Source organism: Diospyros lotus, chromosome 4 (genome assembly GCF_014633365.1).
Source record: "Diospyros lotus cultivar Yz01 chromosome 4, ASM1463336v1, whole genome shotgun sequence".
NCBI lineage: Eukaryota > Viridiplantae > Streptophyta > Magnoliopsida > Ericales > Ebenaceae > Diospyros > Diospyros lotus.
The window spans coordinates 8,076,024-8,099,283 of NC_068341.1; the positions used below are offsets into that span (position 1 = coordinate 8,076,024).

At 36.0% G+C, this 23,260-nt stretch overlaps 1 protein-coding gene across 1 annotated transcript; it reads right to left on the reverse strand.

The window, feature by feature from the left end:
* Positions 1 to 480: 480 nt before the first annotated feature.
* Positions 481 to 22,929, reverse strand: LOC127799444 (uncharacterized). Its single transcript, XM_052333477.1, has 20 exons — positions 22,650 to 22,929; positions 22,187 to 22,254; positions 21,843 to 21,947; positions 17,240 to 17,296; positions 17,050 to 17,117; positions 14,229 to 14,328; positions 11,388 to 11,458; positions 11,083 to 11,183; positions 10,881 to 10,984; positions 10,726 to 10,779; positions 10,175 to 10,230; positions 9,982 to 10,020; positions 9,723 to 9,867; positions 7,918 to 8,099; positions 7,751 to 7,818; positions 3,345 to 3,417; positions 3,202 to 3,263; positions 2,193 to 3,120; positions 1,360 to 1,650; positions 481 to 972 (listed from the first exon to the last, which is right to left on the reverse strand). Exons 2-20 carry the CDS (start codon positions 22,247 to 22,249, stop codon positions 693 to 695), a joined length of 2,847 nt encoding a protein of 948 aa, XP_052189437.1. The 5' UTR covers positions 22,250 to 22,254; positions 22,650 to 22,929; the 3' UTR covers positions 481 to 692.
* Positions 22,930 to 23,260: the final 331 nt, after the last annotated feature.

Sequence of the window (23,260 nt, forward strand, 5' to 3'; positions counted from 1 at the left end):
TTATTTTTAAAAATATTTTTTTAAAAATATAAAAATAAATATATTTTTATTATTTTAAAAAATTAAAAATAACCTAAAAACAATAATAAAAAAAACATGACCTTAATTTTGCTAGATATGGCTCTAAATTCAAAATTATAATTTTATTATTATTTTTTATTAGTCAGAATATTTTATTATACAAATTTATTTACTATTCTTTAAAGAATAGACAACTAAATTAAAGTTCTTTTAATTTAAAAGTGGGGTAGGAGTTTAATTTTATTGTCCCACTAAAAAATAAGGTGGGATATAGGGTGTCAAGGTCAAGGACGTGTAGGGTAGACCCACCCATCCTACCCTAATGCCATCTCTACTAGTCTCACTGGTTGCTTAGAGAGGAAAAAGACAAGAAAAAAAGAAAAAATATAAAAATTAGAATAGAGTTGAAAACAAATTAAAGCAAAATAAAAACAAAAAAAAAGCTGAAAGCTCGGTCAATTACTCCAAGTCACATCATCATTTGCTTCCTTGTTCTTTTTCTGTTTCTCTGGCTAAGCATCACTTGCTTCCGTCCGTCTTAATTATTGCTTCTAACATGCAAGTTCAAGATTGCCACATCTCCAGCAAAGGGAATCATGAATTTTTTAACTATCCTCAAGTTTGCATTACAGGCTTTACAACAGCAGGGAGTTGTAAACAATTATCCCGTGTCAAACAGGCAATATCTTATAAATGTAATCAAGCACTAACTGTGCAAAGCTTTTAGAATCGTCCTGTTCTGGCAACTTGAGAAGCTGCGCAACTTTAGCAAACCCTGCATGCTGCACATCTTGAATTGGGCCATTGCCCACTTCAACTTCGGTCTCCTGACTGAAGAGCTTTGGCTTTGTAAGAGCCCACTGCATCGCCCAGATAGCCATCGGGCGCATGTAAGTCGGCGATCTGTACTGGCAATCCGGGGTCCAGCCTTCCGGGGTTTGAAAAGAAAATCTGCAGCCAATACAAGTAACAGTTTGACAAGCTGGATGGAGAAAAGATTTGTCCGTGTAAGGTGTTCACCCTTGGAAACGTCAAGGCGTTCAGGAAGGACCTATACGTGCATTCAGCACTGTTGGTTTTGTACTGGAGCCTAATATGACAAGTTTTGAAGAGGAAGCAAACAAAAAACCCTACTGAAGAATTAACTGAGATCCCTTCTCTGTAGCATTAACCAGAGATCCCGACAGACTACAAGCTACTAGCATGTAAAGCAGGACAGCCCCCATCACTGTAGTTTCCATAAATGCACAGAACAGAAACATCTAGAGGGAGATGGATTTTAATTGAAATAAACCACTTTAACTTTGAATTATATAGGAAGGAGAGGAGACAACTCACCCAAGACCCTTCGGGGACCATGCCACTTCGTAGACTCCAGACGCAGTCTGGAAAGCCATTTCCATCATCTCCTCCTGAATCATAGAAGCGGCAACCGAATACGTAACCCCCGCCCAAATCTCTTTTGACTGCAAAGCAGACATATCAACTCTTCCATCCGGTAGCATTCCATTGACTGCCCCGCATGTCCCTCCCTTTACCTTTAACACGTTAAACTTGTAAACTTTCTCAAGTGCACTCCTTACTTTATCTTCATCCGCAATTGGTAGAAGACCACTGGCTCTTGCATACCTATGAAGTAATTACATTCCAAGTCCATGCTCATATTGATCAAAAGAATAATAATAGGAGAAAAATAAAGCCATCATGTTATTTTAAATTATATTCAACAAGCACGTGCATGTTTGCATGTTTTTTGCAGATGAAGCTTTAATTTCTTATGCAAAAAACCATAATTGGTGAAATATCGTGTGATAATTTTTGGGGAAGTTAGCAGTTACTCCTTTTCTTTTATCTTTCAGTCATCTCGCATTTTATTTGCTGCATAATTAAGATGTTCACTGCTAAGGTTTTGTTGAATTAACTTGAAATGACAGTTTGGGGATCTTTGTTTAAGAAATGTTATATACGGCATTCTTCTTGTATGTAACCCGCTATATGAAAATAATGTAGTCACGTACACCACGAATAAAGGATTGCAAAGAATTTTAATGAAAGAATAATGGTAAATGAATCACTATTATAATCAATGCTAAAGAGAGTAAATGAAATGCTCATTGAAAAATCAGTATGTCCCAAGTAAATATAACTATGTCATGAGTACTTCTACTCACCAATTTCCAGCCAATTGATCAGCCTGAATGGATTGACTTGAATGACTGCTGCCATTGTCATAATTAAAGTAGGAACCGTTCCATAATTCACTGTATACAACCTTTGCTTTCTGAAACCTAGCCCAGAAGTAATCAGCAGAAGCAATATCACCAACTTCACGTGCCATGGCTGAAGCAGCTTGGAGAGCTGCAACCCAGAGGCCACCACAATATGCACTCACACCACTAACAGTCCATGCATCATATGTCTGATCAGGAAATCCTCCATTCTCAATCATCCCATCACCGTCATTGTCAAACTGATCCAAATAAGCCATTGCAATAAACACAGAGGGCCAAACAGCTTGTGCAAAACTTTTATCACCAGTAGCAACCACATCTCTATAAACTTGAAGAACAAATTTTGAATTCAAATCCTTCCATCTGTCCGTATCGAAAAAGTTGTATGCGTTTACTTCAATCCATGGATCATTCAGACCAATATCATGGGGAACAGCACCAAGAACCTTACGTGGCACCCACTTTCCATTGCTCATAATTTTCATTTTAGTTGGATCATGCATTAGTACTGCCATTGCAAAATCTCTTTGGATGCTTAATTCAAGTTTTGGGAATAGCATTAGGAGAGCAAAAGATGAATAAAAATGGACATCATAAGTGTTCCACATATGATATTCAGTCCCTTCCAGATGAAGGAACTGACCAATGTTCTCTCCTCCATTTTGAAGCAAACTGGTCCCAGAAGCAGAGTTTGATGCTATTGGACCATGTACCCGTTCAAGTGTGGATGACATCCTCCCTAGAATTTCAACAGCAGTGTCATTTTGGTGGGGAATCTTAATTGTTTTGTCAAACATGAGTCTGGAGTTATCAAGGGTAAATTTCCTCTCGCCAATGGTTGCAAGGCTTTGCATTGGAGGCAATCCATCTGCAGAAAGCCAAAAGTTAGATTAACCTTATTTTACAATAAATTAGCTTTCCTGCCCATTGATTTGAAGATGCATAATACCTGTCCAGATTGTCCCCCCTGCATTAAGGTAATAGAGCTCATTGAAAAGGACCATGGGGTACCTGAGGAAAAACTTCATGATGTTCGCATTCAAATGTGTAAGAATTGAAATATATGTTTAGCACCGGAGTTCTTTGATTTACCATTCAGGAAGCCTTTTATCCTCCATAGTTGGCTTCTGCCAAGATTCAATCTGAGACTCCCAATGGGCATGCTCTGGTTCCAAAAGAGGTGCAAACAAATTTAGCTTATCTTACCAACCTCATATATTTCTATATGCATCTCCCTCCCTCCCTCTCTCACGCAGGTCATATTTGTTGACTTGGAGCTATAGAAGTCTACTCTCGATGGGAAATGTCTCTCTCATGTGTGTCATATTTGTTGACTTGGAAGTGGTATAAGTCTACTCCCAATGGGAAATGTGTCTCATGTGTGTTAGTCATATCTGTTGACTTGGAAGTGGTATAAGTCTACACATTCCCCATCCCACCTTTCAAAGAAGATGATTCATTACCTCTGGTATTAAGCTCAGAAGTCAAGAAGAAAACTTATTGATTTTTTTTAATATAGAGAAAAGAAAATTAATATGCCATAATTGACTTCTAGAAAAAATCAGCCATTCAGGGTGTACTACTTGGGATTTTTAAGATAATTTGAGAAATATGAATTATTATTTTTCAGAGAAACAAAGTTGGGCTTAATGGTGATTTCTTATTGTCGTGACCCCAAGAATTAGGAAGATATTTTTTTATTTTATTTTCAGTTGCTATATATTTATTTAGTATATTTAAATAGTGGTTATATTATAGGAATTACAGTTATGGAGTAGTGGAGAGGTAGTACCGTAGTAGAGTGATTTAGGAGCAGTTATTGACAGGGAGGAGTGGTAACTGCCACAACTAACTATTAGTTAGCTTTCTATATAAAGTTGTAACCCCTACAGTGCCGAGATCATGTTATGAGTTATCAAGATTATTGAATTCTCTTTGTTCTCCCTCAATTCAGTTCATTTTCTCCCCCCATTTCTCTTGATTTTCTTCCACATTTCTGTTAGTTTTCTCCCTCAATTCCAATTCTATCTTCAAAGAAAACATCAAGTTAGGGTTAGGGTCCTGACATTTGGTATCAAAGCAGCAGTTTCTCAGTTATGATTTAGGGTTCCTACCAATTGATTTCGATCAAAACAAGGTGGTTATTTCAGCAATGATACATAATAAAATTTGAAGAATTTGGATTGTGCATATGGCCGAAGGAACTCTTCAGAGACTACAGTCACTGGAGGAAGTATTCAAGGAAGAAACCAATAAAAAGTTGGACGAACTCATGATCTTGATGGCCAAAAGATATTAGGTTAGTTTTCCAGCAGAATTACTTTCTAGGGAATATTCCGATCCAATTATTAAACAAAAGGGACCAATCCCTGTGACAGAGGACTGTCCACTGAAGGAGAATGCAGATCAAGTTTTGGAGGGTATTGATGATGATGCTACTAACACTACATGTCCTAATTAATTTGCAAATGAACAAAGCAAAGAGCCAAGTTCAAGCAACAACAAAGATGTTCATGACTTCGATTTGAATTTGTTCAAATCATATGACCCTATCTCTGTCACTAGTCCATCGAACACAGTCAAAGATCATCTTCCTTTAAAGCATCTCCCTCTACTTGTGTATGGAGAAGTTCAGTTGTTTGTAGGCATTATTGATTCAAAGGACATTACAATCCATGGTGATTCTAGGTTTGTCAAATGATTCCAACTAAACCAACTCAAGACCTTTCATTCGAGGTGGAATAAGTGGATACGCTATGGAGTGATCTGGTTTTGTAATGAGAATCAGAGTAGGTACCTTCGATGTTGTCCATCATGTTGATTGGAAGGGCTCAAACGTATACAGCTTTGAGGTGTGATAATGGGAAATTACATGGAAAACTGAAATGGATGAAGGGAAGGTAGACGAAAAAGACGCTACAGGGATTGGATGAAGCAACTATGGTCAGTTACTAGATTTCTTGGGGACAATAAATCTTTTAAGGGAGAAGGAATGTCACGACCCCAAGAATTAGGAAGATAATTTCTTATTTTATTTTCAGTTGTTATATATTTAATTAGTGGTTATGTTCTAATAATTACAATTATGGAGTAGTGGAGAGGTAGTGGAGTGATTTAGGAGCAATTTTTGCCTTTTTGGTAGTGGAGGAGTGGTAACTGCCATAAATAACTATTGGTTAGCTTTCTATATAAAGTTGTAACCCCCTTAGTGTCAAGATCATGTTACAAGTTATCAAGATTATTGAATTCTCTTTTTCTCCCTTAATTCTGTCTATTTTCTCCCCTCTCCCCCCATTTCTCTCAATTTTCTCCCACATTTTTGTCAGTTTTCTCCCTCAATTCCAATCTTATCTTAAAGGAAACATCAAATTAGGGCTAGGGTCCTAACACTTATAATTTAAGGGCATTTTGGTAATGTTGCAAAGGCCTGAGACCCTTTACCATGAGTCAAGGATATTTTGATAACTTGTTAAGAGGTTTCATTGAAGTGATTTTCCAAAGTGTGGCGCCTTAGTGTAATTTTTTAAAGATTGTTAGCATAATTCTCAAAAGTTTTCAAGGCTTAAGTGAAAGCTTAAGTTGTAGTGGTTCTTGGTATTTATAGAAGTCATGGTGTAATATATCAAAAGTAGAGGGCTGGAAGCAAGGGGTTAAACTAGAATTTAACCAAACTAGAGCATTTGGAGTGTAATTTCCCCAAATCCTGAAAGTTGCCACATTGCCACACTGTTATTGACAAATCTCTAGGATCTGGGCTAGGGATGACAAAAGAAAGAAAGAACGGAAGAGATTTGAGGATTTGGGCGATGGGTTTTTGGCTATAAATGGGAGCATTCAAATGAGGGTTTTCTTCACAAAAATCAAATCGGGTTCTTACTTGATTGAAGAGGTTATAGGGGTTGTTGTGAGGATTTGGTTGAGGGTTTTTCTTTCTGGGTTCAAGAGGGTTTAATTGGAACAAAAATGGAGTGTTTTGGAGTTGTCTTGGGTGTGGTTTGATAGCTTGCAAAAAATTTGCAACTCAAATAAGCTAAGTCTTCTCCTGTGAAATTGATGGCCTTCTGAGACTCCTTTCTAGAAATTGATGGTTTAAGGAGAGAGAGAGAAGGAAGACGAGGGGATTGGGTGTTTCAAGGACTGTTTTCGTGGAGTTTTGAGTGATTTGAGGGCTTGCTAGAAAATTGACCGTGTTGGAGTTTAAACCAATCCGATGACTAGTTTGATAGTTGTGGTAGTGATTGAGGCATAAGGAGGAAAAGGAAGAAGAAACAAAAGGAGAAGGAAAGAGGAAGAAAGAACGAAGAATTAGTCGTGTTGAAGTCAGTCGGCGGTCAGAAGACTATTGAAGAAGATGATTGGAGGCAGTGCACTTGGGTGTGTGAATCACACATGCTAGGGTAAGGTTCATTGGGGTGGGGCGCATGCACTAGATGTGCTAGTGTGGAAAAAGAAAAAAGGGAGAAAATAAGAAAAAATTACAAAAAATAAAGAAAATTATTTGAAAGAATATCAAGTGCTAAAAAAGCATTCAAGGCTTAGGAAAATATTTTTTGGGCACATCTTGGTCACAAAAAAGAAATCAGAAGTTGACGTCGACATAAAGGTTTTCCTAATTTTTCTTTGGAAATAATCATGGTATGAGGTATAAGCATTTTATTTGCATAATTGGCATGAAAATACATGATTTCATAACATTATGTTGACCAGTATGTGATAAAATGTGGAAGATGGTGTTACACATGTCGGTCACTATTTTTGGAAAGTTCATGTGAATATGCGATCTATGGTATTTTTAATGCTGAAATATTTATTCATGTCATGAACCTCATGCAAAAATATTTTAAAACATATGATTCACCCTCAAATGTATTTCCTTCTATCAAATGTATATATATGTAGATGTGACAGGATAATTCACAAGATAAGGTATTGGTTAACGAATGAGTCATGAGGATAATTCAGACTTCACTTGCATATTTATATATAATGTTTTGGATTTGTAATCTTATTTTGTTTTATCTTGAACAAATTTAGATTGTTATTTGAAGTTAACTCAGATGTTTCAAATTGTTATTTTGTTGTTCATTGGAAGTTCTATACTTCATTTTAGGTTCAATCTAGACTATGTTATGTGCCATACTCTGATTACCTGCCTTAAATTTACTTTTATTGAGGTTGTTGTGTTAAGGGGGCAAAAAGGGAATTTTGGTGAACTTTGGGGCCAAAGTGCAATTGTTGGAAAAAAAATCCCTAATTCCCAAGGTTGTAACACGCTTGGAAAGTGGTGTGTTACACATCAAAGCCTATGAAATAGTTCCAGATAGGAAACTTCTCACTCATGACTTCTCTAACAAGAAAATCTTTATCAATCTAGATTTCACAAGCCTACATTATTCAGATATATCTGGGAATTTAAGTGTATGTCTTTCCAAAGAGAGTCAAATGTATAAGACAAGTACATCTCCTAACAACTAAACTAATTATGTCATGAAGATTACCAAGGATAGCATCATGTGCAATGCTTGCTGCTGCCTCCCCATGAGTGCCATAAAATTTTGTGTACCGCCTGTTAAAAAATATTGCTAAGTTAGGTGTATAGTCCCTGAGGATATCTGAAAGTAGTAAGGGGAGAAGGGGGGGGGGGGGGGGGGGGGGAGGCACTGACCTATGATAAGCCTTTCCACTAGGAAACCTTACTTCAGGGCAGGCCCACGCTAGTGAGAATGTGGCAGTACGGGCTGTACCAGGAGGAACAGTCAGAGAGGCTGCTATGGCAGCTCCAATAGATGACCCTGGTTCTGAAGGCTTGGAATCTTGACTGCACTTGAGGTGGTCAAATGACCCATGCTGCCAGGAAAGTGGAAAAGGTAAGGACTGAGAGGGTCAACATAAATAAAAACCCCGCCGTGGGCCGGGGAGGGGGGGGGGGGGTTGTTGGATGTGGTGAGCCTCTTTTCTGTTAAAGTTTTCCCTCATTTTACAGGCTGTGACTGAAGTTTCTTGATATAGGGTTTGAGGGTATACTTTCGTCATTGTTCCAGAAAAGAAAATTTTACGTATTGCTGTGCCAATAAAGATAAAACCAATGGGCATGCTTTGGGCATGTGCACCATGTACAGCCAAAAATGCACCATGTATTTGGCTAAGCCACTGAATGCTCCAAATGAAACAGGAATTTATAGCCAAAAATGCTCCAAATGAATCAAGTACTGAATTGCAAGACTAACCCACTGTTAAACAGCTCAGGCATCAAGTCCACATGCACATTCTGGATCTGTTTAAGATTTATAGTGATAGTTTTGACACTCTAATGTGATTGAACATTACTTGCCACAAATTTATCTTAGTAGAAGGATGAGTACAAGGAAAGTTGAAGTACCACCATATCAAATGGATATCAAATACTTTGTTCAAGCATTTTCTAAAAAGAGAACAAAACAAATAAATAAATCATCCCTAACAATGACAATATATAGGCTTATCAAAACACAGGAGTAGCTATCATTTATGATTCAAGAAATGTAGGAAAATATAGTGCAACACATATGCTCATAAAAATTGCATATCTAATGTACTACTCTTCAAATCTGGCTCAAAAAATAGATAAACTGTTTTAGACAATTAAAAACTCTGCTTCTGGATTAAGTAATCCCTTTTAGATTTCTAGTGTCAAAGGTATTCCTCCTTATCACGGCCCATCTGAAGTCCAAATAATGGAGGATTGCATTAGCTACGGGACGGGACAACCAACATAAAAATTGTCAAATATTTTCAACATAGATTCTACACAAAATATTTGGGGAGTTAGAATCCATTGTAACCAACCCTACCTACTGAGATTAAGACTTCTGATTATTATAGTGTTTAATGTTGAGTGTTAGGTTGTAACTAGGTCCATTCTAGTTGTTTCTGTCTGGCTGAATCCATGTATACTCATAACATAGTTAATAGTTAGCTCAATATGAAGAAGTATGAACTTGGATTATCACAACTAACTGACTATTAGAAAGCAACTGTTAGGATGACAAAAACATGAAACACACATTCGCCACTATAAAAAACTGCTTTCTTCCCACCAAAGTGTTGCAAAAACCATGATTTAAAGAAGTTGATACTGTGGTTCATTTATTAACAATTTACTACATATAAAGACTGGTCAAGAAGGGTGAAGCATGAAAATGGGAAGTGAAATTCCTTTCCATTAGACTGCCAAAACGTTTCTGCTTCTTAGGAGACAGTAGTGAAAGCATGAAATTCCAGTTTTCCTAAAAACTCAGTAAGCTACAGCAATAGGAATTAATATATCCATAAATGTTACTAGTCAAAGAAAAATAACATAGAATTTTCCTGTGGTAGCTGGCTTCCTTCCTACCATGCACCATAAGTGAGATAACAATCTTTATGCATTACCAACAACAGGAAAATACTTAAAATATTAGGGAAACACGATAATAGAGAAGATCAGCTAACCTCCTTTATCTCATTCCATATGTCTTTTGCTGTAATTTCCTGGGAATCTCCAGATATTGAGAAGCAAGGACATGTTGAGACATGAACTTCAGGTGTCTCTTCAGCAGCAATTGCAAAAGTGACTGGAGGGTGTCCATTTGCAGTTCTGAATGGATCAACTTGGATTAGGTATAAAAGTGGCTCTCCCAAATAAGGAACAACTTAACTGGTTAAATTCAAGGATTTAGAACTTCTTATTTGAAAGTAGGAGAAAACTTGCCTGTGATGCAGAAGTACTCCATGTATGCCATCTTTCATCCTAGTAATTTTTCAATACATTGTATGTCAGATCATAAAGCTGGTATGGAGAGTTTAAGGCACATTGAGGGGTGAATTACAGGTGAATAAGCTATCATTGAGAAAAATTCTAATGAGAATTCACGAGATATTAAAAATCCTTCTGGAGTTCTTACATAATCTTTGAATTGAAGTGATGACCAGAAAATTCTGAGTCCCCGCCTACTGAATTCTGAAAATCCACAAAAACAGATGAGATTAAGCTGTCTTTTCGGTCTAATTGAATGTGCAGACAATATATGCTGGATCTTGATATTTATAACAACAGCAGTTAAACCTGCCTAAGTTGCCAGCACTCATGTCTCCCCAGTTGATGGACAGATGGAGATTCTATAATTACATATCAAATTTCTAGATGAGTTGGGAACACTGATCACTATAATTTCAGGATTTGAAAGTACATGCATTTTTCAGATGAGTTATAAGCTTGATTTGACACAATTTTTCCATTTTTGTTCAAACATAAGAAAATACTTTTATAGACTAAAACACATTGAGCAAAACAGGATGCTGATATATGAATGTGCCAGAACACGTTGAAACAGATGAGAAGCAGTTTAACGTCAAAAGATTTAACAATGAACTTTTGGAAATTTCTCCAATTACACAATAGTTCGGTCAAAATTTTGAATGAATAAACATGAAAATTTGAAAGCTTTCAACTTACAGCCCATGTGAAAAGCAAGGTGACATCAGCAGCAGATTTTCCTGAATTTGAAAGCTGTGGAAAAAATCAAACAACAGCTAAGGAACAAGAGTACTCTTTCTAGATAAATTATATTTCTTACATTTGAATTCTATTTTTCATCAGTCATTTCTTACCGTGAATGAAAATACTGCCACAGGGAAGCTGCTCTCCTTATAATTGTGGGGAATGAATGGTGAAATCTGACGACAAGTGATACTGAGTTCTGGATCAGGTTGACCTGAAATCAAGACATTAACAAGAGGATAAATACTAAGCACAAAGTACAGTGATCCATTAGTGCGACAAGATTCAAAAATCCAAAGCATTTATGAGTACCATCATACACAGTCCATGCTCTTGGATACAGAGCATGATATGTGCATCTCTCTCCATCAAGGTTCCAGTCCCATGATTCAATGCCTGAACCTGTACCTTTTCTGCATACAGTAATTACCACTAAGGTTCAGTACCTTTTCTGCATATCCAGTAATTATCACTAAAATTTGTTCATCCTTCTGTTTCTAACAACTTAGGACTCAAAAGAATCTTCTCATAAAAGAAAGACATACAATAAAAAAGAAGACAGAGTTAGAGAAAGATGTAATGAGCTAGAAAGTGAAATTAGAAATAAAAGAACTTACTTGGACACTTCTGACCTCTCAGGGCACAGTACAGTAGAATATTTGACTCCATTTGGGCGTGAAACAAAAACCTATATGTGTTCAAATCATAAATACATCTTCAAATTGCAAAGAAACATTTGATAAAATCTTAAAGTTTCTGTCCTCCTTTTTCCTCTCTTAATGGAGATTTGTATTTTTTCCTTTTCTGTGCACAGAAACACAAGAAGAAAGCATTATCTTTTATCTGCATTTATTTTCTGTTGCAATAGGGCTTTACTTTCCATTATAAATAGGCCCTTTTGTTTCTTTTTCTTTCAGGTGCTCGGGAGTTGGTGGCAGGGCTGCACTTGATTCAAAGACAAACAATGTAGTACTAGAAAGTTTATTTTTGTAGTATGTTTCATACAATCATGGACATACAAGCCTAGAGTGGTTTGTTATCAGTTTATAACTGCCCAAGAACATATAGTACAATTATCTCATAACAAAAGATTGAGCCTCCACAATAGCTGGTTTCATTTCTACAACTTAGGCTGGCAATAAGTGTCTCAATCCACTATTTTAGCATGAACTAGAAGGGAAAAGTTCATGCAGTCTAATGAAGCATGAGGTTTTATGTATCTACAATCCTATTCTATCCCATGCTGCATTAACCTCCACTTAAGATATTGTATTCATGATAATAGACAAGTTTGGAGAGAAATACAACAATATGACGATTGCATAAGCTGACACCATCTAGTTGGATTAACACTTGTGATTGTTGTTGTCATAAGAATAGCATAAAAGAAATTTCCGAGCCTCCTCAGTTAGTGGTGTTAAAATCTCCCTAACTATTTGGAAAAATATAGAAATGCCTATACATAATGGGTGAGAAATAGTGCAGGCAAAGGAAAAGTCATTTCAGCACAGAACTATGCTTAAGCTCTCATACTATTTCTGACATGTGTACAAGTAAATTCAATCAGTTGGTCAGAATTAAATTACCAGGGTGCGAATTCAGAAACAACTTTTTTTATCAGCTGAGTCACACAGAGTTGATGGGATAACTCCAGCATCTTTATGAACTAACATGCTATGTTCTATCTACATCCATTCTACTTTCTAAACCGAGTGAATGCCAATAACAATTTTTTAGCAAACCCCCCCCCCCCCCCCAAAAAAAAAAAAAACACACACACACACACCCAAAAAAAGAATTATGCATATACATACATAATACTTTTTATGGTTAACAAAATTGTTTAATGTGAATCTTAAATCAAAAGGATGTTGTATGAGTGGAGGAAGAGCACTTTAGTGCCTATTTACAAGAATAAAGGAGATTATCCAAAACTGCAGAAATTATAGAGGAATCAAGTTTATGAGCCACAATGAAACTTTGGGAGAGAGTGATTGAGCAAAGATTAAGAACATAAACCATAATATCTGAAAACCAATCTGGTTTTTTGCCTGGTAGGTCAACAATAGAAGCTATACCCTTTGTTGAGGCACTTAATGGAAAAGTCTAAAAATAAACAAAAGAATTTACATATGGCATTTATAGATCTAGCAAAAAGCTTATGACAAAGTTCCTACAGAAGTCTTATCAAGGGATCTAGAGAAGAAAGGAGTCTGGTTACGACAAATTTCCTAAAGAAGTCTTATTGAGGGTTTTAAAGAAGAGAGGAGTTTGAATTACTTGCATACAAGTTATTAAAGACATGTATCATGTAGCAAAGACGTGTGTGGAATGTGTGGAGGAGATAATGAGAATTTTACAATTACAATGGGATTACGTCAAGAATCTACATGAAGTCCTTACCTATTTGTCCTAGTAAAGGATGAAGAACTGTCTAAACATGTCCAAATAGAGATGCCTCAATGTATGCTATTTGTAGATGATATGGGCTTGGTGGATGAGATAAAAGAAGGCATGAATACTGAGCTCAAGATATGGAGGAACACTTGAGAATCTAAACGTTTTAAATTGAGTGAAAACTGGATCACAGATAGAATATACATTTAGTTAAAAATATAAGTGTGGAGGAAATTATGGTAAAATTAGAAGATCAAATCATACCAAGAAAAGATCGATTTAGATATTTTGGATCAATCATCCAAAAACATGTGGAGATTAATGAGGATGTTATCAATAGAGTTAAGGTAGAATGGTTAAAATGGAAAAATGTATCTAGCATTTTATGCGATGGTAAGATCCCATTAAAGCAAAAAGAAAATTTTTATAAGACTAGCTTTGTAAAATGGCACATAATGTTGGGCAGTAAAGTGTTAACATGTGTAAAATATGAGAGTAACTAGAGAAGGATGCTAATATGGACATGTGGCCATACAAGAAAAGATAAAATAGAAGTCAAGCAAAGGTTGAAATGGCTCCTACTGCAGATAAGGAAGTGGGAGACACAATCAAGATGATTTGGACATGTGAGAAGAGTGGATTAAATGGAACAACTAGTTAGCAAATGAGGTAGAGAAAACCAAAAAAACTTGGTGGGCAACACTTGGGTTTGATATCAAGTATATGGGCCTTACAAACGATAAGGCTATCAATTAAAATTAATGGAAAGCTAGAATTCATGTAGCCAAACCCCACATAGTGGAAAACAGGCTTGGTAATGTTGTTGTGTACATGATACTTTTTACGTGCATATCCACAACTTGAAATACAGATTGATGCCATGGCCTTGTCTCCAGGAAATTAGGTGACTACTAAACTCATCCAAGCAGCTTCAAAATAGATTGCAATATGATATACTTCAACAGTTTGGAAGATAAACAACAGAGATAAAATGAAGTGCACTTACAAGTTATCTTAGGTTTCAGGAATCTAAATAGAATTAAATGATATACTAAACTTACTGAGAATTGGTTTGTTAGAACAGCGCCATCTTCACATTTTGCAGGGAAAAGCTGATAGCGTTGGAACTCGCCTTTGATACTTCTTCCAATGCTTCCTGAACTGAAAATAATGATTTCCAAGCATTAGGAAATGGTTACAGCTATGCTTTGCCGCAATTTTCACTGATCAGTTAGAACGATTACAAATGGAAAAGTAAGAGAATATGTAGGATGGCCCATACAACAAAACCAAATTACAAGAAGCATCCTGATCTGAGCAAAAATTTCAACATCACTTTTCAATTAACCATACCGGATTTTTTGGTTACTAACAACATGGACAAGCAGCCAATAAGCACAAGCCCAACCCTAGTTTCTCAAGGAATAACAATTCTGCTTTTGAGATTCCAAAAACAATGATGCACTGTGATATTGGAATATAGACCTTCCCCTATCTATAACTCCAAGAATGTAGATTGCATTTCAGATCATGCAAGGTCGGTGAGGAAGACCAACTTAGGGGTAGATGAGGAAGGGAGATTTTCCTTACACTATATATGTATTTCTGGAGATGTCACTCTGTGATAGATGCTTTTATGTTGATGTACTGAGTTAACTGTGTCAATGTGACACGAAGTGATAATGAAGTGTGTGTGTGTAGTTGTTCTATCTCATCTGTACGAATAAGCTTCGTCATGGGCCAAAACTGAGTCTAAGGCAAGCAGGGAAGGACTAGTCAACTGGAGGTTGATTCTGGGCATGCAGTCGACTACTTCTTCGATTACTAGAAACCAGAATTGAAGAAAAGCCTGATGGTGGCTGGGATAGTTGATTGTCGCCTGAAAGATTGATAGTAAGGAAAGGGGCAGTCAACAGTGGGCCGGTTGTCCACAACTGAGAGGTTTTGGAATGAGAGTCAACTGATCACATTGACTATGATCCTAAGAAATTGAAAATAAGAAGAAAAACACTTCCAAAGTGGGCGTACTGTACAAACAAGATAAAGGGGCATTTTTTACTCATCGAGCAAGGACTCTTCACAAGCCTCAGGTTTTGTGAATCAGGTCAGTCCATGAGGTGTGGCAGGTTATGACCACACTAACACTTGCTGAGATAAGGCATCAAAATGGTATACCCTATGACAGAGGGGTGCCACATTTAGAATCTTACAAAGTTTAAAAATATGTAAATTAGTACACGTGTGTATATGAAGCATTTATTATTTTTTATTTATCATGTAATATTTGCTTTATTAGGATTCAACATTGTGATTTGGTCTGATCATGTTGGAGTTAACTCAGGTATCATTAACTTGAGAGGTAAATGATCATATACTACTTCAAGGGGTTTTTTTTTTTTTTTTTTTTTTGGGGGGGGGGGGGGGGTGACTTTATTCAGATATTTTATTAATACAAATATTCATATTTCTACTAAAATTAAAATTTTATTTATTCATGGATTTTATTAAAAGAATAGATAAGAATAAGAACTATCATTGATACAATGGATTCTTTGGAAATTATTCTAAAGATGTTTATAGCTACCAAAATGTTTTGAAATACACTCTACGAATTTAGTTTATAATTAAAAAGTTGGGTCTTATTTGGCTATGATCTAAACTCGATACCAATGGGGGATAATGATTAGCATATATGCTAGCTTTCATTCGAGTTTTGACCATAGAGTTAAATGTGGCTTTGGATCTTGCCACAAGCTTAAGGTGGACTTAGTCAAAAAGACTTGGGCTTATTTTTATTAAACATGTATTGGCATGAGTGTAAGTTGTTTAACTGTGTTTTCTATCTACGTGTTCCTCAAATAATGAGTCAAAAATCATGGTTATATAAAATGTTTCAAATGTAAATAGATTAGGATATGTTTGTTATTAATTTTATTTTGTGTGATTTAATCTAGTAGTGGTAAATGGTAGCTAAGTTATGTAGCCAATTCATTGCTCAATAATTCCAAATTTGGAGGAATAAGTTATTTGGGTGATTTTCTTAAAAGAACAATGTCATGATCTTTTTGCACACAATATGTTTTATTCATGGTTTGTAACAAGTTTTAGTTATTGTGGACAAATTTCATTTAGCTATAATTATCAGCCACTGTGAAACCTTTGGGATTGGGAATGAATCATCCAAGTAGAAGTCTATGGATAGTCAAGTCTTTTCCTTTTAGAACTTTTAAGTCATTGATACTTTTATGTATTTGAGGTTTTATTTATATTCCATTAGATATGATCCATAACTGTATGGTGTTGTTCCTGCCAAGCTTGTTGGCATGGAGTGTGACAATTTTGTAGTGGCAACAGAGCTGAAACAAGACCATGTGAACCAGATGATATGTTAGAGACTGACCATTTATAAAAATTCAATCCTATGTCGTTAGTTTAAGGGGAAGACATTGGGTACATTACTAAATCCTAAGACCTCAGGAATTAACAACTAGCCAACTTTTTCTGATCTGTGAAACTATAAACAAGAAGTAACTGAACATCCCTAAATGTTATAGTCCATAGGGAATCCAATGGTTTCTTATCTAGTTAGGCACATGCAGCACGAACTTTTTTTCATATATAAACTTTTGTTTCCAATACATAATGCATGATTTTTCAACTTTTACTAGCCAGCTTTTTTCTTGCACTTCTTATAATTACCTTTTTTTTGTCCATTCTTTCTGGTTCTCAGAAGGATTACATGAATCATATGCCAATTTCTCACTAAAAATCACCTTTCAGGGAATTAACTTCAGGAGGATTCATGGATTTAACAAAAAAAATTAGAAGACAGTTCATTGGAGTTACAAATCAACAGTTGTCAATAGGTAAGAATGCACCTACCCAATACCACCTAGAGGAATACCATGATGTACTGTGACCTGCCTGGTGAAAAGATCAGCTAAAGGAACCTGGATAAATTTTTATGGGATCCATTATCATTGTAGGCAAAGTAATACTGGAACCTAAACATTCAGTCTGAAAGTTCAACAAAAAAAATATAGAAACATCCATCTTAAGGTAGAGATAATACCCTTCCTTTAGCAGTTTCTTCTTTCAGATGCTGCTTAAGCCTTAAAATGAATAAAGCCTTCCAAAATTTCAAAAATCTATGTAAGAAATAGTGGATAAAAGACAGGAACCAAAATAAAGTGGGAGTAACATGCATTAGTGAACGTCAATGATAAAAGAGACAGACTCCATTATTCTTTACAATAAACTCTGATTAACTCCATTATCCTTGTACTAGAGAAATTTTGAATCATTTTTTATATATTATCGAGATGTCTTTTATTCTCATTTACATTCCTCTTTGTCTATGGTTTAGCTTTTCTTTTACTCAAAGTGCCAGCAATAAGAATAACTGTACACCTTAGGGAAAAAAATAAAAACTACATGAATAGGAAAACAAAGTTCATGTTATAGGGCAAGAGGCTGTCTCTTTTAAGGGATAAGATTTTGGGAGATGAGTAATGCCTACAGATAACTCACTGGATTAGGAATACGTAGGGATTACATTTGAATGATGGGACATTTATCCCATGTTTGTTTAAGGAGAGACTAGTACTCTAATTTCTACCTTGTATTCAATCCAAGGAAAACAACAAAATTTCTTCTCGTTTGCATCTTCAGTGCTGAAACATTTCCATTTCCAGCACAAACATTAGTGGAAGAACCAAATTCCAACATTTCCACCTAAGCATAAGGAAAAACAACAAGGAACATATTTAACAATTTTCCCACAGATATCAGCAATTCCAACAAAGTCATCTGTTCTCTTTTATTGTTACCACAACTAATTTTTCTCTTCTTTACAACTTCTAAACCCTGGTTCTCCTTATTTTTTTCTCTTACAGTGCCAAACACCATCTTCAGTCCTAACCCTCAATTACTTAAACTACTATTCATTGTATTCTAATTTGTTAATTTTGTTGAGTATTATTTTCAACCTTACTAAAGCTCCTTTTAACCTTCTTACTGGAAAGATATTCCCGCCACTTTTAACCCCTTTGACACTTCCTTTATTAATGTTATTAATATTCAAATGTATTTGTGATAATTGGTTTATATGATCTTATGCACATTGAGAATCTTAAGCTTGTGGTTTGGTAATTTGTTTGACTTTTATTTAATGTTACTGGTTTTCATAGGCATTTGTATAAATTCTATTCCCTTCTGCCTTCATAGGAATGGTCTAATAAACCTCAACGTGTTTGCTTATTCAACTATTATGTTATGTGATTTTAGATAGGTTCTAGGTCTGTTTGTGAGATTTTTTTCCTTTTCATGTCTTTTACAGTCATATTTCTGCAATCTTTTGGAAATGTTTCTTTTTCCAGACTAAAAAAAACATATCAAAATGGAAGTTCTTGATCCTGAAATTCAAGGTATAAGCATATAACTTATGGAACAGTGATCCAATTTAAAAATGCCCACTAAACTTCTCCATTGTTTTTGACAAACCAGTTTCAGGAAAGACATACTCCATGGGTGTAACACATTCACATAATTTGTTCAGTACTGGTCACAATTTTTATCTCTATCAACCACTGTTTACAACAGACCTCTAAAGCTGCGTAGACAAATTCTGCATGTCAAATATTAGCAAGAATTTCTGTTGACAGTCTGAGACATGTAACACCCTGAAATATTTTTAGAATATTAGATGCTTAAGGAAATAAGTTAAACTTAATTTTGAGAAAAAATTATTTGGCCAAGTGAGTGGGTCAAATGGCTTAAATATACATATACATGATTGTCTATGTATGCACAATATATTTACACGTAAATAAAATAATAAAGTATATATACATATAAAAAATGATTAATTAATGAGAGGAGGCCCACAGGCTGGTCACTGCAGAAACGTACACAAGGTGCATGTGCAGTGGGGGGGGGGGGGGGGGGGGGGGGGGGAACGAGCAGTTGCTGCTGCTCACTCCGCCAAGGCAGCCCCCTGCCCCCCATCCCCCTGACACCAAAGGGGATGGCTTGGAAGTAGTGGCGGAGCCACATATGTTTTGAGGGTGGGCAATTGCCCCCCTTCAACTTCTAAAATTACCCTAGGCCCCTTGATGTTGTGCGTATAAATTATTATGCCAACACTTGCCCCCCCGAAATAAAAATGATGGTGGGCAATTAAGTAATGCCAATTAAGATGAGAAAGAGAATTGAGAAAACAAAAGAAAAAAAGAAGGGAGGAGAGAGAAGATAGATATTGTTTGGATAGAAAAAGTAGGAAAAAGAAGTTTCCTTATAGTTTAGGAAGACAAAGAGACAAACCCACTTTTAGTGTGTTATAAAAAAAATTTAGTATACAAACTTGAGACTTTTGCCCCCCTTGACCCAAGGTCCTAACTCCGCCACTGCTTGGAAGCCATCCCCCATTGATCCCCCTTTGACTCCCTTCCCCTTTTTCTTTTCTCTCATGTGCATATAGATATATTTCACAAGAAATGAAGGTTTCAAAAAGACAAAAATAAATAAAAAATTCCTCAAGTCAAACTTCTTTATGGGGAAAATCAAGGGTCCTATAAATGGGAGATTAGGGGGTGGTCTCCCACTTGAGAGAGTTGAAGTAAGTGTAAGAGAGGAGAGAAAATAGAGAAGAATACAGAAGGAAAGAAGGGAGAAAACTAGAGAAAGGGTAGAAGAAGTTTCCATCAAGGTGGCTAGGGAGAGGTTGGGAAGCTAGGAAGAGCAAGCAAGATCTTCTCCAAAGAGATCCCAAGGTGAGTTTCCCTTGCCCACAAACTCTTACTTCGTGGCTTTTTCATGTTGCATGAGAAATCAGTTTTCGAAATGTACTCTATTTGGCTTTTCTTTTGCATCCATGATCATGTATGGACATGCTATTTTGCTCTATGCCACTTAGGCCAGAGGTGACATGACTGAGGACCTTCTAAGAGGTATTTAGGGTGTCAGTTGAGAAAACTCTTAGAAGCATGCCAACATTGTCACAACTAGCATCACAAGGTAAAAACTTGCATTTTCTTTCATACACACATTTTATATAAATGTTTTATTTTTGGGGGGTTCCTCACTTAGAAGGTTCATCTTCTATCTTGAGTTCATCACCTGGAATATTCACACATTCCAGGCGAGACAAGCGGTTCAAAGGGAAAAAAAAAGTTCTTGAAGCATAGGTTTCGGAACCTTCATTATTTTTGTGACATGTCATGTTTTGTACATGCTATACATTTTTCTATGTGACGCACTAGAAACATGTACATGTTTTATTTTGGTGACATCAAGTATATCAAACATGCTAAACCCATTGTACAAACTAGGTTTTCATTCAGGCACATCATTTTATTTTGGTGGAAACAAACAACTTTTACGTTCATATCTTAGGTTGCAATGACTTATAAATTTGTTCTAAGGGCTTTTAAAGATTTCTGGTCAGGATGCCTAAAAAGTCTTTTTCTTTTCTTTTCTTTTTGGTATTTTGGAATGAATTGAAATTTTGAACTCCTTAATACCACATATGAATTAAACTAGGTTCAATTCATGAAAATGAGTGCACATACAAAGACCTTGACTCGATAAACTAAATCAAACACAAGAGTTTAGGTGGAAAGGCAAGGCCACTACAGTAAACCTCCCTAAGCATCGCTTAGGAGAATAATCTCTAGTGAATTTGAGGAAAATAAATAATGAAAATGTAAGATCAAGCAAATGAAGGTTTTGAAAGCAAGATGTAGATGGTAAGGGTGGGCAACGGGACTTTATGGGAAATGTTTAAAAAAAAAAGTTCTCCAAATTGTGATGTAGAAACACACTCCAAAAAGAAGGGTGCTTCAAGACAGGCATCAAATATTACAAATGAAACATAGCTAATCTCCATTAAGAATAAATCTTCATCAAGAATGATTTATTGTCATAGGCTTAAATGTATTCAAGGATAATGGCTTCCATGAGTTGCTTACATATTCTAAAATTGCTATCTTTGTAACATGGGCTACAAGGATCTTTATTTGGCATGTTTCTTTGTTTATTTCATCTTTCTAGCATTAGATGCATTCTTTTAAGTTTATTAATGGAGCTGGGAATACATTCAAGATGACTAGTTTATAAGATATAATGCATTCTTTGAGAAAGGGATTCTTATTGTAAGCAATGAAAACCACAACAATCACCATGACACAACTAGAGTACCTCTGCTCACTACTGCAACAACTACCCTCACCGCCACTTTCTCCACCAAAAATCCTTTGATAACTTTCTTTCAAGGATGAGCACTATAAGGCTTTAATGGAGTTCATATGTTTTACCTTAAAGTCACTGAATCATAATTTACCTTTACACTCTTAATTATGGTTGAAAAGAATATTATCTAGTCAGATGATAGAAAGCCTGATGCATAGTTGCTATTTCATATGATTTATCACTAATCACTACATTACTTATATAGATGTACATATAAATCTATATATATATATATATATATCAGTACTCATTGCATGATTGCTGCTTCTTGCAAATGCAACTGTAGGTTTGATCATCATAGTTCTGGACTTTGTATTTCAGCAACCTACTTTTGCAGTTTACACATCCATGTTACCTTCTTCTTCAATCATTAGTTTAAGAAACTAGAACCTGAATACATGATATTACAGATATTATTGTAGCCATACCATATGCATCTTTTCTCGCAAAGTTAAGGCGAACTCTGGAGGAACAGTATCATCATAATTCAATTTCTGTTGGAAAGTCAGTGGGGCAGGTTTTCCAGGGTCAACCTACAAATAGAAAGTTCAAAACTAATTATAAGCAAAATGAGAACATTGAGGTTGCCACTACATAAATTTGGCAAAGCAATGGCAGTTTATTTCTGAAAATTCAGAATTGCATGCATTCTAATCCTGTCATCAAATGTTCGTCCAACAATTGGAGACAACTACTAAAAAAGTCAAGTGGTTATGTTACTTTCTATCAGAATGGTAAGAGGACGAAAATTAATCTACTTTGAACAACCAACCTTGGGTGCAGAAGAATTAGATGAAGGCTGCATTTTCCTTTCTTCGAGATCGTTTCCAGACATCCTCCCTGACAGAACAGATTAATATAGGTCATATTAATAAACTGACCAAATTACCAAATTTACAATATGAGAAGAAAAAGGGGTTGACAAAAAGGGGGGCAGAAATGAAAATATAGGGATTTAGATCAGCTATAGAAAATCATGTTTATCCATTCCCAATAACTTGTCAGTGGAAGGAATAAATTCTGCAAAAACTCGGTAACATTTGCCCGAAAGCCAATCAAATTGCCATAATGAAATTTCCCACAACTGGTATATGACTCTCTATGACCAAATTACCAACCAAAATTACGACTTGGAATCACAGTTCTTCGTATATCACTATTATCAATCTAAAACAAAACGTGCATTCGCGATGGATACAGTAGTAGAATTCAGAAGTTGGAACGAGTTGAAGTACCTGAACGGTAGCAGACGGGAACAGGAAGATTTTCACCCGGAAAGAGATGGAGATGGAGATGGAGATGGAGATGAAGAATGATGATTGAGTTGGGTTGGTAGATCGTTTGACGATGATGTACAAGCGGATGAGGACGATACTTTGTTGAATCGCTCAAGTTTCAACTTGGAATTCCAAGTTGAAGTTGGTGTGATTGACCTGTAGCAGGCCAATGGAGATGGGAATCGGACGCAATCCACGTTTACGGCCATGGGGTCGCAGACTCGCAGCCAGAGGCCGTGAGATTGATTATTATAATAGTTTCCACGGGGGCGAGGTGTCGTCGGCGTCACGGCCTGATTGGACTATTTGTGCTCAGCCCAAAAACAAAAGCAAAGAACCTTTTGTCTCGACTCTGGCTGGCATATGAAATTTGTTGTCTCCTTGTTTAGTCATTTCATTAAGTACTACTAATCAGTTCAATTAAATGAGAATAACAGTTGATAAAAGAGGAGAAACCCACGGCCACGGCCAAGATTAATGAACATCGCCTTTTTTGGTAATTTAATTTTAATTTTAGGGTAACAATTAAAATAAATTAAAAAATATTTTATATGATTAAACTAATTAAA